Raw genomic sequence first — 18,282 nt, forward strand, 5'->3', positions numbered from 1 at the left:
TTTGACAGTGTTCTCGAAACTACCCACATGAGTCTGACCAAACTGCAGGAGGCAGTGGAAGATAGGAGTGCCTTGCGTGCTCTGGTCCATTGGGTCACGAAGAGTCGGATACAACTGAACGACTGAACAACAACAACAACAACAACAACAACAACAACAACAACAACAACAACATGTTACTGCTAGGATAGCAGCAATGGGAATTAATGCATGGGAAGCAAAATCGGTGTATTTAATACCAAACGGACACACACACCATTATTATTTTTTAATATGCTTTAGGCTTGGGATCAGTCAGCTGGCAACATCTGCTTTCCAAACACCCACCTTTTAGCAAGCGAGACTTCGAAGCTTCTGGCGAAAGAAATCAAGAAGAAGCTGAACGGCAAGCCTGCAGGTGAACCTGACTTCAGAATGCTTCTTCTTCCTGTTACCTGAGTTGCAGCCCCAGTTACAGTGGTGTAGCATGGGGACGACCGCAGGGGCGGCTGTCCGGGGCATGAAATTGTTAGGAGTGCACAATGGCAACACCCGGGGCTGCCTCAGTACAGCTGCGTGCTTCTGTCACTGGGCTCTGTTGAAAGTGGCTTCTCCATGTGGGCCAGGAAGTGACCTCTCCAGACAATGGAACGACTCTGCTTTTCTTATCTCTGCGATTGGGATCTCCTGGGTGTTGTGGCTGAATGTGCATGCGTACTCCATCCATTCCCCTCCCACCCCCTGCTCCATGTGGCCCCGGGTGCTGGCAACCCTGTGGATGCCCCTAGGTAGGCAGTCAAAATCTCAGGGAGCCCTGAGCTCTAGTGGGATAATATTCAACTAAGAAAGCTTGATTGTAATTTTCTTTCAAGATCAGATCAATATTATTTTGATCCATTGTCGTGTGACCCCTAAAAGACCTGGGACCCATAGGCTGGTGCCTACACTGCCTGTTAGGCACTGCTAGCAACCCATGCTATGTTACTGCCCAGTTAATATTCCCTGGGCGAAATGGGTGCATGTTGGTTCGACCCCACAGAAATCGGGACCTCATTCATCCCAAACTCAGCTCCCGTCCCAGAGACTTGTTTATCCCCATGTCAGAGTGTTGGTTAATAATGAAATTTGGAGGGGAGGCCCTTCCAGGGAAAGATGACTGACAGCAGCAAGGATAAAGATGGAGGAACATCAGCTCTGAGGGAGAATACACAGAGCAGACCACTGTGGAAGAAGGTGGTGCATTTTCCTTGGACGATTAAGGCTCGCCATGCCAGAGGAGAAAGGAGATGCCCAGAAAAGGACTACCTATGCTAAGCACGTCAAAGTGCAAGTAGATAAATAGGTACCGCTCCAGCAGGAAGGTAAACAGCGTTTCCGGGCGCTGCTCTGGTTCACCAGAAGCGGCTTAGTCACGCTGGCCACATGACCCGGAAGCTGTACGCCGACTCCCTCAGCCAATAAAACGAGATGAGCGCCACAACCCCAGAGTCGTCCGTGACTGGACCTAATGGTCAGGGGTCCCTTTACCTTCACCTAACCATGAGCAAAGGCTTTTACAGACCTACTGGGAAAGAGCTGCGGCTTTTAGGCTGTTTTATGTATTAGATATTTTATGGTGCTTTATTGTGAAGCCACCCTGATTATGTATTTGAAGGATGGGGCAGAAATCTAAGTAACAGAGAGACAAACAGTGGGATGAGAAGAGTATGTTCTGTAGCAGCCCTACTCTTGGGCCTTGAGCGGAATAGAGTATTGCAGGCATCTGTTCAATAACCTAAGCATTCTGCTGTTCCCCCCCCCAATGTTTGGTTTTTTTGTTTTTTTAAACTCTGCAATGGCAGAAGCAGCCCAGCTGGCTGTGTGGCAATTTCTGCAACGGAAGGAAGAAGAAGAAGAGCCGGCTGATGGTTATGTGCTCCTCAGATCTGTCTACCTACTTTCCCTTGATCACTTGGTGAGATAAAACATTTTCCTCCTCTGCCCCCGACTTGCCACTCTAAGGAGTTGGTACGAATTCACCGTGTGAGTGCCATTCACTTACCTGGGTCAGTTCTAAGTGGAGCCGTTTCCACTTCAACGATATTGAATCCAGCTGTTTCACAAAACCTATTGGTTTAAGGAAGTTTGGTTTCTTAAGGTCCTATTGTTACGAAGTTTGAAAACTTCTAGCCGAAGAAGGTAGGTCTCTGCATGCCCAACCGATTGCTGCTTATTTAGGGCAGTAGTGAGGCTGAGGGCTCATCCACACAGCCGCTTGCCCCATGCCTTGAAAGTATAGGTCCAAGTGGTTTCCCCCTTGCATTGCTCTTCTGTGCTAAATTGCAGCCAACGGCAATACGGGGAAACCCAAAATCCCGTTTGCTCCGGTTTTCCCCAGGGAAAACAGCAGGATGAGTGTGGATGAGCCCTGAGGCTATGTGGACACACCAGCAGAGCTTATCTGGTTTGCCTAATACTGCCACCACCCTGCTGCTGCCCTGCCCCGTGGCAGCCCCATTCAAGTAAACTGCATCACCACTTGCCGGGAAGGTGGCTCCATGGCTGTTCTCCACCCCACAGGACAGTGCTGCCCATACCAGAACGCTTTTACAGAGTGGGCCGCAGCCACGGAGAGAGTACAGGATGGTAAGAAGAGCGAGAGGGCGATCTTCATTGTTTATTTAGGCCAGCACCTCCGATATGAAGATAGCTGTGCCCCCCCCCATAGTCCACTAGGGTCACTGCTAGCTCCTTGCGCTGTGCTATCTGCAATCCTAGCCTCTGACAAGCCCTGTTTGCGGTTTGAGTTAAGACCTCCACCTCACAACACCCTCTAATCAGTTATACCTGTGGCAGCGTATGTGCTTGCCAGGGCCGGCCCACACATGAGGCAAGGTGAGGCAACCGAACTCAGGCAGTAGGATCTGCAAGGGCAGCAGATCCTGATGTAGATCTTTACTCCCTCCCTTGTTCCTGACGTTGATTCCTCACCCCTTCTTTTCTGATGGGGAGGGAGCACTTTTTGTGGGTCTCCTCAGGTGCCAAAACATCTTGGGCCGGCCCTGGCGCTTGTCGTATTCTAGTCTAAGTACCAGCTGATCTGTTGCCTCAGCCTAACAACTCGTCTCCTCCAGCCTTCTCTTCTCCAGGCGAACGTAACTCTTTCCAACTTTTCTCATGGGGACTGTTTTCTATACGTGAAAGAGGCTGGCAGGATAGAAGCCCTTAAATGAGGGTTAATGCGATCAGGTTTGCTTTACCATATCCAGGAACGAGGAACCCGGTGGAATATAATCAAATCTGGACTCCCGGTCGCCCTGTTCCAGTGCCTATATTTCTTCTTTGCCTTTCCCCTGGAGGAAGCCGGTGGAAACACTGGGATGAGTCAAGCCGAACATCAGGCGCAGGAAATGTTTGTGCAGGTAGGACTATCTAAGGCAAATGGAACATCTAAGCATCTCAGGATGGGGAAAATATCTCAAGGGGCCATTCCATTGTCACGGGTGGGACACTTGGACCATGGTTTTTTGTATTCACACATGTGTAACAATGTAAATATACATAAAAATTAACAACCAAAATTTAAACTATGTTCTTAATAAGATACTGAACATTTTACTAATTTTTTAATTATTTTTATAGGTATTTTTGACAATTTTATTAAAAGTTACAAGTATTGTCACGGGTGGGACAAAAAAAGGACATGGCGCTTGAGATAAGTTTGATTTATGGAAAAACTCTGCGAGTTGGGAGGTGAATCAATGATAAACTCAGCATATCTGTTTAAATCAATGTTTATTGGTTACAACTATGCAATCAGGAATTAAGTTTAAGAAATTTAACAATACAAAATTAAGGAAAAAATGCTGTCACGGGTGGGACAATCATCAGAAAACTTTTAACTTGAACACTTCTGTGAAGACTACGTGGGTGGACTTTTGAAAAGAAGGTCCATAAACTAAACTTCTTTTGTCTTTAGCTTTTAAAAAATGGTTAGACTGCATGTTTGGAATCTTCCTCACCAAAGTCCAGCACTCATCTAGCATTCTTATCAGGCTCATTTTTCACGGAATGGCCCCAAAGTAGGAGGTGGTTTGTTGTTGTTTTGTAAGCCCAGGGAAGGATCTGCCTGGCTAATAGCATCCGATTCTTCCAGTTGTTGTTCTTTGCTTCCAGACAATGCTCAACATTTATGCAGAAGAACAAGGGGTGGAGGAACTTCTCACGGCTACTGACCTTCAGTCGCTAATCATAGCAACAACCTCCTTTTGGGACCAAGGTAGCCCTTCTTGGAAAGGACCCACAAGCCACGTGCTCCGAACCATTTCAAAGGCCCAGTCCAGAAACACAATTTCATATTTGCAAGGTAAAAAGAACCATGTTCTTCTGTACCTGTGAGATGGAGACGACCTGCGATCATTGTGGGTCTGTGTTGGTGTTGTTTGGGTTCAAAGATTCTTTCCCAGGGCTAAGAAGTGAACGATATCCCCTAAGGTGCCTCCCACATAGACTTCATTGAAAACACTGACCCAGCATATAGCTGCTGTGAAGAAAGATTATATGTAGGGCTGGTTGATGTCTGGTTTTCAACTTTGCGATATATCAGCAGCTGAGCATCACGATATACCGATATATCACAATGTCTGCAATAAGGATGGAGCTATGTATTGTAGAGCCATTGGCTGGAGAAGAGGAGGTTAAGGGGTGATATGATAGCCATGTTCAAATATATAAAAGGATGTCATATAGAGGAGGGAGAAAGGTTGTTTTCTGCTGCTCCAGAGAAGCGGACATGGAGCAATGGATTCAAACTACAAGAAAGAAAATTCCACCTAAACATTAGGCAGAACTTCCTGACAGTGAGAGCTGTTTGGCAGTGGAATTTTCTGCCAAGGAGTGTGGTGGAGTCTCCTTCTTTGGAGGTCTTTAAGCGGAGGCTTGACAGCCATCTGTCAGGAATGCTTTGATGGTGTTTCCTGCTTGGCAGGGGGTTGGACTGGATGGCCCTTGTGGTCTCTTCCAACTCTATGATTCTATGATGATTGCATAGCACAGACACATGTCATGATTCACTTTATATTGCGATATCAAAAATTATAAAACCCACGATCATAGTATGGACTTGAAGCTGGTTTTGAACAATATATTGATATATTAGGGCTGCGCAATACAACAATATATCATCCAAAATCAGCCCTAACACACATCATGATTGGTGATATATTGCCAGGTCAAAAAGTATGAAACCGATAATCACAATATGGACTTCAAACTGATTTTGGATGATATACTGATGTCCTGCCCATCCCTAATTATATGCTAGGGATTATTAGCAAAAGGACTGAAAATAAAACTGCCATCATTGTAACGTCATTACATAAGCCTACGTTGCAGCAGCTTTAAGAAAAAGGCGTATTGTTTTGGTCTCTGTATTTCAAAAAGGATGTTGTACAGCTTGAAAAAGTGTAGGAAAAGGCAAACCAAATGATCAGGGGGCTGGAACAACTCCGCTATGAGGAAGGGATATATTTGATTCCTTCCAGTAGCACCTTAGAGACCAACTAAGTTTGTTCTTGGTATGAGCTTTCGTGTGCAAGCAAACTTTGAATTATGGTGCTGGAGGAGACTCTTGAGAGTCCCATGGACTGCAAGAAGATCAACCCTATCCATTCTGAAGGAAATCAGCCCTGGGTGCTCACTGGAAGGACAGATCCTGAAGCTGAGGCTCCAGTACTTTGGCCACCTCATGAGAAGAGAAGACTCCCTGGAAAAGACCCTGATGTTGGAAAAGATGGAGGGCACAAGGAGAAGGGGACGACAGAGGATGAGATGGTTGGACAGTGTTCTCGAAGCGACTGGCATGAGTTTGGCCAAACTGCGGTAGGCAGTGGAGGATAGGGGTGCCTAACGTGCTCTGGTCCATGGGGTCACGAAGAGTCGGACACGACTGAATGACTGAACAACAACAAGGTGCTACTGGAACGAATTTTTTTATTTTATTTTGTTTTGACAATGGCAGACCAACACGGCTACCTATGTGTAACTGGGATATATTTGGACATTGTTAATGGGGGGAGGTGGGGAGAGAAGATGAGTAAGGGAAGGCGTACATGAAAGAGGTTTATAAAATGATGCATCCAATTTAAAAAATGAAACAATTGGCAGGTGATTCAGGACAGAAAATAAGTGATGCGATAGCAGGTAATTAATTTATGACATTGGATCCACAAGGTATATTGTAGTGCTGGTCAAGCAGTAGTGGTCTGGTTTACCCAGTCTTGGACATACCCTTGGGTACTGAAAGTTGAAGTGTTGAGCTTCCGTAGTTAATATTTACCCTTTTTATTATTATTTCTAGCTATGGATTGCATCAAAATTTCTGTTCAGAATTTGTCCAAACTCGCTGACTCCCTGTCTCCTCGTGATGTATGCGAAGCGGTCAACATCATCCTGTGCTTTGTGAGGGATTCATACCCGATCTCTCCTGCCTTGCTTTTGGAGTTTGAGAACAACGGGGGCTATCAGCTCCTGCTGAAAGTGTTTCTCAGGCAAGTCTGTTGACACAGCCTGTTGGTTGTCATAGAGTGATGATTGTGTGGTTTTTTTCCGTTGAGTAATTCTATTGGATTTTGTCACGAGACTCTTGGGTTCATTAATGCACGCCTCTTAGGATTCGTGCTTTCTAGCCACAACTTCACGCTTTCTTGGTCTGCGTCCAAACTCTGCTTTTATTTTTGCCCTGCCTCTTTTGTTAGGAAAGCCACCTCTTTAACGCTGAGCAGAAACTAATGGTAATTTGGGTTTTCCGCAGAGTTGGGTTTTGCTCCTGTCCAGAGGCGTAGGAAGGTCAGGTGGTACCCGGTGCGGAAAATTTCTTGTCAAACCCCCCCCATTGATTCCCCCCTGCAAAAATGGTTTTACGTTATTTCATATTTTCTTACAAAGGAATAATAACAAGTAATAATAATAATAAAACTTTTATTTATATCCCGCCCTCCCCGGCCGAAGTCGGGCTCAGGGTGGCTAACATCAGATACATAACATTGGTATAAAATCAAACAATAATTAAATTACTTCCTAAAAACATCTCAAAATCAAGTCTAATTAGATGGCTTTCCACAGGGTTAGGGTTGGGAACAGTAAGTGCTCCACTGAACTGAAATTTCAGCCTTCACCACATAGGAAAACAGCCAAGTAAACAGCTATTTTGGTGGAGGAGGGTCAAGATATTAACCGATATGCATGAAATTTCATATATAGCTATATAATCCCTAGTATAGTAAGATAAGACCTTTGGACCTTTGGAGCAGGCATTTTTTTAAAAAAGTTTTTTTTATGAACCGCCCTAGTAGGGCAGTAATTGTTCCTTGATAATTTGTCACCCCTCCATTATGGAACATGGGGTGGTCCGCCCCCTACATTTCTCTCATATATATCTTCTTGCACTTGGGAATTCTGCACTGCAGCAGAGGCAGTGAGGTCCATGATGTGCCCAGTTGCTGCTTCCACATGTGATAACTAAGTTCTCTATCTGCGTTTCCAGATATGAAGGGCTGCTGAGCAGCAAAGAAGATGCCAGTGTTAAAGAAATGCTGGATTTCCTGGCACAACTGACTGTTTGCGGGAAAACAGAACTGAAGGTTTCAGGCAATATTACACCTCCCCAGCTCCCGCAATTCAGTGCTAAACAGTCCCCTTCTCCGGGTATGTATCATGTGGCCAATGGTGTGAGGGAATCTGGCTGCATGGCATGAAAATGAAGAAAGGGCATGATTTGTGGGGACATGCAACAACCTGTGAAAAAGTGAGCAGAAATCAGGCATAATAATAATAATAATAATAATAATAATAATAATTTATTTATACCCCGCCCATCTGGCTGGGTTTCCCCAGTCACTCTGGGCGGCTTCCAAAAGAATGTTAAAATACAATAATCCACTAAACATTAAAAGCTTCCCTAAACAGGGCTGCTTTCAGATGTCTCCTAAAAGTCTGGTAGTTGGTTTTCTCTTTGACATCTGGTGGGAGGGTGTTCCATAGGGCGGGTGCTACTACCAAGAAGGCCCTCTGCCTGGTTCCCTGTAACTTGGCTTCTCGCAGGGAGGGAACCGCCAGAAGGCCCTCAGCACTGGACCTCAGTGTCCGGGCAGAACGATGGGGGTGGAGACGCTCCTTCAGGCATCCAACACTTCCATGGTTGCCAAAAGTAGTTGGTTCGCAACATAAAAAAATATATCAGAATTTTTTTGTCATTGTCTTGTTGGGCAGCATACAAATCAACATGGCTAACCTGATCCAAAACACCCACCCACCCCACTCACACAGGAAACCAAAGATCACCGCAGCCAACCACAAATGAACAATCACACCCTACGCCAACCCCGACCTCTCTCACCGCCAAAGGAACACAAGCGAACAACAGAGAACCTACACAATCAACGCTGACACCAAACCCTACATATATTAAGGAAAATGGAAACATCGTCACCCTACCTCACCCATACCCTCATCTCACCCACCTCCTTTCCCCCTTCTCTCCCTAATGTTTCAGCAACCAAAACTGATTTGTAAAAATGTTACATGGAAAAAATACGGGAGAGACATTGCGCACACTTTTGTAAATCAAGAAAATCTTTAATAATAATAATAATAAAGATATCAGAAGTGTGTTCCTTCATTATGGATCGTTTCCATAATTAATTGGAAAAAAATGTTTTAAAGCACCCCCCCCCCCAAAAAAAAACCCAGAGTCTTTTCTGTTAGGGATAATTCAGACTGAAATTCCCAGGTGTCAAAAGAGTTGTTTATGTATGCTGCTACTGCAACCTGTGTTTCGTTAGCCCCAAAATTGAAAACGAGTGAGGTCCCAACCAAAGAAGAATGGCAACTTAAGTTGACAGAATACTGTATGCACAACTTGCAGACTTAACATACAGGAAAAATAAGAGAACAAGAAGAACATACGTTTAAAGAAGACTGGGAAATGTTTGTTGAATATGTGGGAAATAATTGTGTACAGCTGAAAACGTTGGCAGCCTTAAGATAAATTCAACAGTGTAAATAAGTTTTGATGGATACAATAATGGAATACTGAACGGTATAGTTTTTGTAAAATATGCAGGGATTTATGATATGTGGAAGGAACCATGGAAAGAGAAGAAGGGAAGTCGTTGATATTTTAATGGTGTGAGAAGGAGTATTTTAAATTGCAAAACAGAAAATTTAATAAAAATTATATACAAAAAAAGAGAAGCGTGTTACTACGAACAGTAACAGTTTTAATTCTGAACATGTGAACTAGAAGCGGCCATGCTTTGAGAATCCCCATCTAACGCGGGCTTCCTCAATGGAAGCACCTCTCGTTTAAGTGCACCGAAAAAGGCTACATACCAAACACTGCAGCAGGACCGTCGCCATTAATTTCCACAGCATTTGCATGACAGCAAGGCTTGCTAGATTTCCCCCAATTATGTCTTAGGAAGACTTTTTACTTTAAAAAAGGAGTGGTTGCAAATAATCGCCCAGGGAGAATACCAGAGAAATTGCTGATGCTGTTGTTTTCCCTCGGCAGGAAATACGGTGAAAAACCTGAAAGCCTTCCAGGTGCTAGAGTCCCTTTTTCGGAAATCCAGCAACGCAGAGCTCTGCAAGCACATCTTGCTGGCCCTGAAAGATATCTGGACCTGGGACCCCATGAACTTCTTCCTCCTCGAGTGGTCTCTGCAGCCCATTTCCCAGTTTGTGGGCATCATCCCTCTCAAGCCCACGCTGGTCCAGAGACAGTTCTTCCAGTTGGTGGAATCCTTGGTGCTCGATCTCTCGTACATCCCCCACGAGATCCTGAAGGACGTTCAGGGCTTGGTCAAGGAGAGTCCCGAGCCGTTGTGCACTTCACTTGCTCTGCGCTGCCTCCACAGCATCACACAGAGGGACCTGCTCTTCACAGATATCTTCAGAGACTCGGGGCTCTTGGGAATGCTTCTCGCGCAACTACGCAAAGAGGCGAAGATATTGAGAAAGAAAGGTACAAGGCGTTAACCACACCTCTCTCTACGTAGTGCAATTTCATCCAGGCATCATGGATGCTGGTGGCACCGTGGTCTAAACCACTGAGTCTCTTGGGCTTGCTGATCAGAAGGTCAGTGGTTCAAATCCCCGCTACAGAGTGAGCTCCCGTTGCTCTGTCCCAGTTTCTGCCAACCTAGCAGTTTGAAAGCATACGAGTGCAAGTAAATAGGTGCCGCCGTGGTGGGATGGTTAATGGCATTTCTGTGCACTCTGGTTTCCATCACGGTGTCCCGTTGCGCCAGAAGCGGTTTAGTCATGCTGGCCACATGACCTGGAAAGCTGTCTGTGGACAAACGCCAGCTCCCTCGGCCAGTAAAGCGAGATGAGCGCCCCAACCCCATAGCTGCCTTTGACTGGACTTAACTGTCATGGAGTCCTTTACCTTTACCTTTTTTAATGAATGTGTATATTAGTGAAAATAACAAACATTAGAGGAAGTTGTCTTGTGAATATATCAGGTGAAATTTGCATACAAATATGGGTTTGAGCCCCACACTGGGCAAAAAGATTCCTGCATCGCAGGAGGTTGGAGAAGGTGACCTCTGTGGTCCCTTTCCAACTCTATGATTCTATGATTCTCTGTGTGTATTAGGAGAAATCTGTATCTGAATGCTGATAAATTTTCATTGGATGTGGAAATGTGGATAACTGGACTCAAGCCTGGAAAAATGAGAAACGCAGAAACCAAAATTGCCAGATTTGCCCACTATCAACAGCTGATGTTAGTGTTTGCCTGACGTAGTCACAGAGTGTTTCCTCCCTTCATGGCTCTGCTACTTTCTTCTGAACCTGCCTTGTATTTGCTGCTCCCTTATCCCAGGTGGCGCTGTGGGTTAAACCACAGAGCCTAGGGCTTGCTGATCAGAAGGTCGGCGGTTTGAATCCCTGCGACGGGGTGAGCTCCCGTTGCTCAGTCCCTGCTACTGCCAACCTAGCAGTTCAAAAGCACATCAAAGTGCAAGTAGATAAATAGGTACCGCTTCGGCAGGAAGGTAAACACCATTTCCGTGTGCTGCTCTGGTTCGCCAGAAGCGGCTTGTCATGCTGGCCACATGACCTGGAAGCTGTACGCCGGCTCCCTCGGCCAGTAACGCAAGATGAGCACCGCAACCCCAGAGTCGGACACGACTGGACCTAATGGTCAGGGGTCCCTTTACCTTTTACCTATCATTGTGTGGTCTAAACCACTGAGCCTAGGGCTTGCCGATCGGAAGGTCAGTGGTTCGAATCCCTGCAATGGGGTGAGCTCCCGTCAAACTGGAAGTAGATAAATCCGGCGGGAAGGTAAATGGCATTTCTGTGCGCTGCTCTGGTTTCGCAAGAACCGGCTTAGTCATGCTGGCGGGAAGGTAAACGCCATTTCCGTGTGCTGCTCTGGTTCACCAGAAGCGGCTTGTCATGCTGGCCACATGACCTGGAAGCTGTACGCCAGCTCCCTCGGCCAGTAAATCAAGATGAGCACTGCAACCCCAGAGTCGTTCACGACTGGACTTAACTGTCAGGGGTCCTTTACCTTTACACCTCAGTCAGATAGTGGCATTCCTCCACTTCCTGGTTGCTCACCTGTTCAGCTTCAACAGCCCTTGCGAGATAGCATTGTTTCCTTTCGGGATTTGGTTTTCCTGTTTGATTTTATAAATGGCCCTCGTCCACAAGAAGCGTTGTTGCTGAGGCAATTGGTCTGGTTTCTTTTTTATCCAGGTGGAAACCAAGCAGTGTATCAGGATCAGGCGATGGAAAGAGAGCTCACCAATAGGACACTGAAGCTGGTGGCCACTCTTACAGGAGGATCTGTTAGGAACACAGGTAAGGAGAGTCCATGAAGCGCTGTTGGTCACTGTTTATGGTTATTTGTCCCAGGGGCTGGAGAGGAGACATCTTATTCAACTATGGAGAAGTGACCCAAACTGGTATTCCGGATTTGCTCTCCAGAAGGGTCATTCTGCTTTTTATTTAGTATTGTTCGATTGAGGATAAATAGATTGTCTTTGCTGGATTAATTTCGGTTTCAGTCATTTAATCAAAAACTGGCAATTTTCGCTCTTGTTTCTTTTCTCTTTTTTGATAATAATTTTTATTAGTTTTCAATTACAATATTATAATAACCTCATTATAACAGTTACAGGTGGGTAGCCGTGTTGGTCTGCCATAGTCAAAACAAAATCGAAAATTCTTTCTAGTAGCACCTTAGAGACCAACTGAGTTTGTTCCTGGTATGAGCTTTCGTGTGCATGCACACGAAAGCTCATACCAGGAACAAACTCAGTTGGTCTCTAAGGTGCTACTAGAAAGAATTTTCGATTTTGTTCTCATTATAACAATGCCAATTTATAATACAATTACTAATACCAATCGTTCAAATACCGAATTATATAATTTAGATAAGGTGCCCCCCCGCCGCGTTCTAGGTTTGATGGTTTTCTTTATTTCTGCGTTCCAAAATCTTAATAATTTCAATTACATTCCGATCATAATCCGTTATACAACAACTGCAATATTAATAACTTGTATTCGTGTTGACACATTAAATGATTTATAGAACTCCAAGTGAGGCACTCAAACCATATCCTTGCTCTTCTGTGTGTGGCAATTACTCTCTCCGTGGTGTTTCTTCCTGTCCTTGTAAAATGTTATGTCTATCTTGTTGTTGCTGTTATCCATCATGCCTTTGAGCGGAGCTGATATCCCATTGTTGTTCTAGAATTTTCTCCCTCACTCTGTCCCATGCTTCGTTGTTTTGCAACTTTAACAACAGCTGCAAAACTCACCCTGTCCCAATAAATAACCTGTTTCCACTATTTTCCCTCTCAGCCTGGGAAGCTAAGACAGCCGAATGAAGCCCTATCTCAAATTTTCGCTCCCGTTTCTGTGTTTGTCAGAATTCTCCTATATCCCTATTTTTGATACTGCAGAATTCTTACAAAAGTAAAAATGGGCCCCCTCTAATTTGCTTTTTCCATGCTTTATCCATGCATGAGTGAATTTCTAAGGCAGCGTTTCCCAAACTTGGGTCTCCAGCTGTTTTGGACTACAACTCCCATCAGCTCTAGCTAGTGGTCAGGGATGATGGGAATCGTAGTCTGAAAACAGCTGGAGAGACACTGTTTGGGAAACACTGTTCTAAGTGCTTTAACTCTTCTCTAGATGTTATTCACTATAATCCTTATATTTGTTTTTGGTGATTCTCGACTAGCTAGCTGGTCCTCTCCTTTAAGACCCTGGATAATTTATGCAATAGGATAAGTACTAAAACGGTAATATATCTTCAAAATTATGTCGGTATGCAGCAATCCAAGGTGTGGTGTGATCATGGATCAGTTAACTATGTTTACTTACTGCTTTAGTGGTTCTCAGAGACTACGGGATGGTGCCATATATCAAGATTTTTATAGACGATGAATTGTACCGAAATGACACCCTGACTATCTTGGAGCATCTGTCAGTTATCAACCCTGAGGAGTACATGAGCATCATTGTTGGGGCCTTGTGTTCTTCTACCCAAGGGGAACTAAACTTCAAGCTGGATCTGCTTAAGGTGACAAATAGGCAATACTCCTTCTTGTTTATTTGGTTCCCCTCCCTCTTTATGTAGAAATATGTGGTGGATGGGCTTGCTCCTTTCTCCTTTCGTTTCCCCATTCTGCACTGAATGCTAAGAAAATTCTACAGGTATATGATTGATTGATTGATTGATTGATCGTTCGATCACAGGGCAACTCACAACATACAGTTACAAAACAAGAACGCAAAATACACAACAAACAAAAGCAAATTGATACCTCCCTCCCCTCCAATACATTAAAAGACCATAGATTGCTCAATCAGCCAAAGGTCTGGTTATAGAGAAACTTTATCGCTTGGCACCTCAAGGTGTGTAATGGAGGCACCAGGCGTGATTCCTTGGGAAGAGTGTCCCACAAGCGGGGAGCCAGTGCAAAAGAAAAGAAAAGGAAAGGAAAAGCCTGCTCTCATGTTGTCACCCTCTTGGACCTCTTGTGGTGGAGACACAAGAAGAAGGGCCTCAGATGATGACCACAGGGTCTGGGTTTCTTCATGTGAGGAGAGGCAGCCCTTGAGATATGGCAGTCCTGAGCCATTTAAGTCTTTCTAAGTCAAAACCTTCATGAGAAGAGAAGACTCCCTAGAAAAGACCCTGGTGTTGGGAAAGATGGAGGGCACAAGGAGAAGGGGACGACAGAGGATGAGATGGTTGGACAGTGTTCTCGAAGCGACTAGCATGAGTTTGGCCAAACCGCGGGAGGCAGTGAAAGATAGGCGTGCCTGGCGTGCTCTGGTCCATGGGGTCAGGAAGAGTCAGACACGACTGAACGACTGAACAACAACAAAAGGTCAAAACCAGCACTTTGAATTGGGCCCAGAAACTAATTGTGCCAGAGCAGTCAGGGCAGGGTCGGTATGTAATATGCTCAAACCTCCATGCTCTGAATTCTGTAGCAGCTGAAGTTTCCAAACCATCTTCAGAGGCAGCCCCAAGAATAGTGCATTGCAATAATCTAGCCTTGAGATTACCAGAGCGTAGGCAACAGAAGTTAGGCTATACCTGTCCAGGTAGGGGCGGAGCTTGGGCCATCAGCCGAAGCTGCTGGAAGGCACTCTGCGCCACTGAGGCCACATGTGACAACAAAGGATCATGTGACAACAAAGGATCCAGGTGTACTCCCAAGTTATGCCCCCAGTCCTTCAGAGGAGTGCAACCCCAGCAAGAGCAAAACAGATATAATACCTTGTTACACAGATGCAATAGTTACAACATATAGAGCGCAACAGGCTGAATGGTAATGTTTGTAAAAAAATTCTTTACTGGTTACTTCCTAACGTGCGAATCATACACCATATACAATCCTTAAGGTATATATAACCTATTTAATTAAATCCAATTCAGATATATTTCTTCCTTCTTAATACATTCTTGTGCTACACAGTCTTCGAATGATAAAGGAAAGGTCCCTGGAATGTCACGGAAAATATTGATCATAGTATTATCAAGTGCCTGTATTTATATTATATAGAACTATTAACAGCTGAGGAAGCCCTTCGGGGTGAAACAAGGAAATATCTGGATACCATGTTCTGCCTACCCAGCTGCCTGGGCCAGCCCACCTGTGTCTGCTACCTATACTAGCCAACCTCATCAGCTATATTGTCCGTGACATTCTGGGGACCATTCCTTAATACAGTGTTTTTCAACCTTTTTTGGGCAAAGGCACACTTGTTTCATGAAAAAAATCACGAGGCACACCACCATTAGAAAATGTTAAAAAATTTAACTCTGTGCCTATATTGACTATATATAAAGTAATTTTTCAATTTTTCCCACGGCACACCAGGCAACATCTCGCGGCACACTAGTGTGCCGCGGAACAGTGGTTGAAAAACACTGCCTTAATAATTTGAGGACTGTGTAAAACAATAATTATTAAGAAGGAAGAAATATATTATATTATATTATATTATATTATATTATATTATATTATATTATATTATATTATATTATATTATATTATATTATATTATATTATATTATATTATATTATATTATATTATATTAATACCTCGCCCATCTGGCTGGATTTCCCCCATAGCTGTCAACTTTTCCCTTTTCTTGTGAGGAATCCTATTTGGAATAAGGGAATTTCCCTTAAAAAAAGGGAAAAGTTGACAGCTATGGTTTCCCCAGCCACTCTGGGCGGCTTCCAACAGAACATTAAAATGCAATAATCTGTTAAATATTAAAAGCTTCCCTAAACAGGGCTGCCTTCAGATGTCTTCTAAAAGTCTGGTAGTTGTTTTTATCTTTGACATCTGGTGGGATGGCGTTCCACAGGATGCGTGCCACTACCGAGAAGGCCCTCTGCCTGGTTCCCTGTAACTTGGCTTCTCGTAGTGAGGGGACCGCCAGAAGGCCCTCAGCACTGGACCTCAGTGTCTGGGTAGAACGATGGGGGTGGAAACGCTCCTTCAGGTATACATTGGATTTAATTAAATAGGTTACATACCTTAAGGTTTGTATATGGTGTACATATATGGTGTGCACCCTGGACTTGATTCACATGTTAGGAAGTAACCAGTAAAGAAATTTGTTACAAACATTGCCATTCAGCCTGTTGTGCTCTATATGTTGCAACTACCCCATCAAGAGCAGGCAACCTCCCGTCCATCTGGTCTTGGGAGCCACCCACTAACAGTGCCTCCCGTCTTATCTGGGTTGAGCTTCAGTTTATTGGCTCTCATCCAGTCCATTATCGAGTCAAGACAATGATCCAGAACATCCGCTGCCACACCTGCAGATGTAAAGGAGAAATAGAGCTGTGTTTCATCAGCATATTGCTGTTTCATAGCAGGCCCTATTCATCATTGCCAGTACATCTGTGAGCAGGATTTCAGGCCAGATGGGAACACTATATCAGCTCTGAAAACCAGTCAGTTCTGACTCCATAGTTTGGCCATTATTTCAAGTTCCTAGGAGTTGTTCAGATTCTTGAAAACAGGGCTTTGTGTTCTAATTTTCTGCAGCCCACCCCACAACTGGGTTGGGTTGGGGTGGTCTCCTGCCCCCAGAAAGGTTTAGACAAACATTTCTTACTATAACCTAACCTGCTAGAATGAAAGAGAGCTGCAACCCACTCAAATATGCCTCCCATCCACTGAAGAGAATAAACTTACCACAGTTGATCCAACATTCTTTTTTAGACTGAGTTTGTTGCACTACCTGATCCAGTGAGGAGAAATGCAGCTTTGATGCCTAATTCTGACAAATTATAACTGTGTTAATACGTAATGTAAGAAAATGAATTTGTTATCTATAGCCCTTGGGACAGTGATTACATTATGCACAAATTCAGATTGATTTGCTAATATATATTTAGCTGTTAAACCCCAAGCTCAAATGTGATTAGCTCTACAGTATTCCAGAGTGGCATGAGGTAGGCAATTATGAGGAATAACGAATAATGCAATGTGAAAATAAATTCTGTTAGCTGTAAATGAGTTAGGGGGTTCCACTGCAGGCAAACCTTTTATAGATTCAAGCCAGAAGGACAGACAATTAAACTATAACAGAGTTAGAGCAAGAAGAAATGGAGTTACTCCTGACCTTTCTAGATATGTGTCAGAGCTATCCTGATATTTTGAAGTCCAACTGATTAGATTTATGCTCTGTTCAGGAGCCTAGCATGATACATTAGCATGCAAAACTGAATGACAGTAATAAAGTCCTCCTCTTCTCACCCATTTGATGGGTTAAGGGGACGAGAGAATTTGTATGTCGTGATGGGAACGTTTCACCTCGTGTGCTTGGTCTGTGAGCACTTAGAAAAGGATGCTCTGAATAACAGGCACCAACTCTATGGGGCTGAGGACAGCAGCTCCCCAAAAAGGATGTGGGGACAGCGCCCCCCCCAGGCCTCCCCGCAGCAGCAGTGGACCCCGCCAGGCTTCCCTTTGCCTTGCGGCCTGCTCCCAAGGTGTGGGACATCACACGTGTGTGTCGCACATGTGGCGTCATGCACACACAACAAGCTCCCCGCAACGTCACACGGAACTGGCTGCCTCTGCTGTCATTGCTAAGGCCCAGCATGGGTTTCTCAAAAACAAGTAATGCCAGGCAAATCTCATTTCTTTTTCTTGATAGAATTACGAGCTTAGTTGTTGTTGTTGTTCAGTCGTGTCCAACTCTTCGTGACCCCATGGACCAGAGCATGCCAGGCACGCCTATCTTTCACTGCTTCCCACAGTTTGGCCAAACTCATGCTAGCCGCTTCGAGAACACTGTCCAACCATCTCATCCTCTGTCGTCCCCTTCTCCTTGTGCCCTCCATCTTTCCCAACATCAGGGTCTTTTCTAGGGAGTCTTCTCTTCTCATGAGGTGGCCAAAGTACTGGAGCCTCAGCTTCAGGATCTGCCCTTCCAGTGAGCACTCAGGGCTGATTTCTTTAAGGATGGATAAGTTTGATCTTTTTGCAGTCCATGGGACTCTCAAGAGTCTCCTCCAGCACCATAATTCAAAAGCATCAATTCTTCGGCAATCAGTCTTCTTTATGGTCCAGCTCTCACTTAGTTACAAGCGCCTTATTCTGGACAGTTCAAGTTTCTCAGCCCTATTTTCCAGGGACAGTCCTGGATTTACAGAAGCCCTCTCGGTTTCTGATTTGATCCCAGAATGTCACGCTTTTCCATAGGGTGTCCCTGTTTTCATCAGAGAAATGTTGGAGGGTATGGAGTTATGCGACCCACGA

The 18,282-nt window shown here is 44.6% G+C and overlaps 1 protein-coding gene across 1 annotated transcript in view; it reads left to right on the forward strand.

Annotated features, from left to right (window-relative positions):
* Nucleotides 1-3,197: 3,197 nt before the first annotated feature.
* WDFY4 (WDFY family member 4) overlaps nucleotides 3,198-18,282 on the forward strand; it is a 171,294-nt gene continuing 156,209 nt past the window's right edge. Inside the window, exons 1-7 of the mRNA XM_033148038.1 lie at nucleotides 3,198-3,380; nucleotides 4,135-4,324; nucleotides 6,317-6,506; nucleotides 7,502-7,683; nucleotides 9,530-9,982; nucleotides 11,728-11,832; nucleotides 13,371-13,561. Of these exons, the coding sequence (XP_033003929.1) occupies nucleotides 3,198-3,380; nucleotides 4,135-4,324; nucleotides 6,317-6,506; nucleotides 7,502-7,683; nucleotides 9,530-9,982; nucleotides 11,728-11,832; nucleotides 13,371-13,561 (1,494 nt within the window). The remainder of the gene's footprint in view (nucleotides 3,381-4,134; nucleotides 4,325-6,316; nucleotides 6,507-7,501; nucleotides 7,684-9,529; nucleotides 9,983-11,727; nucleotides 11,833-13,370; nucleotides 13,562-18,282) is intronic.

This window comes from Lacerta agilis, chromosome 5 (genome assembly GCF_009819535.1).
Source record: "Lacerta agilis isolate rLacAgi1 chromosome 5, rLacAgi1.pri, whole genome shotgun sequence".
Taxonomy (NCBI): Eukaryota; Metazoa; Chordata; class Lepidosauria; order Squamata; family Lacertidae; genus Lacerta; species Lacerta agilis.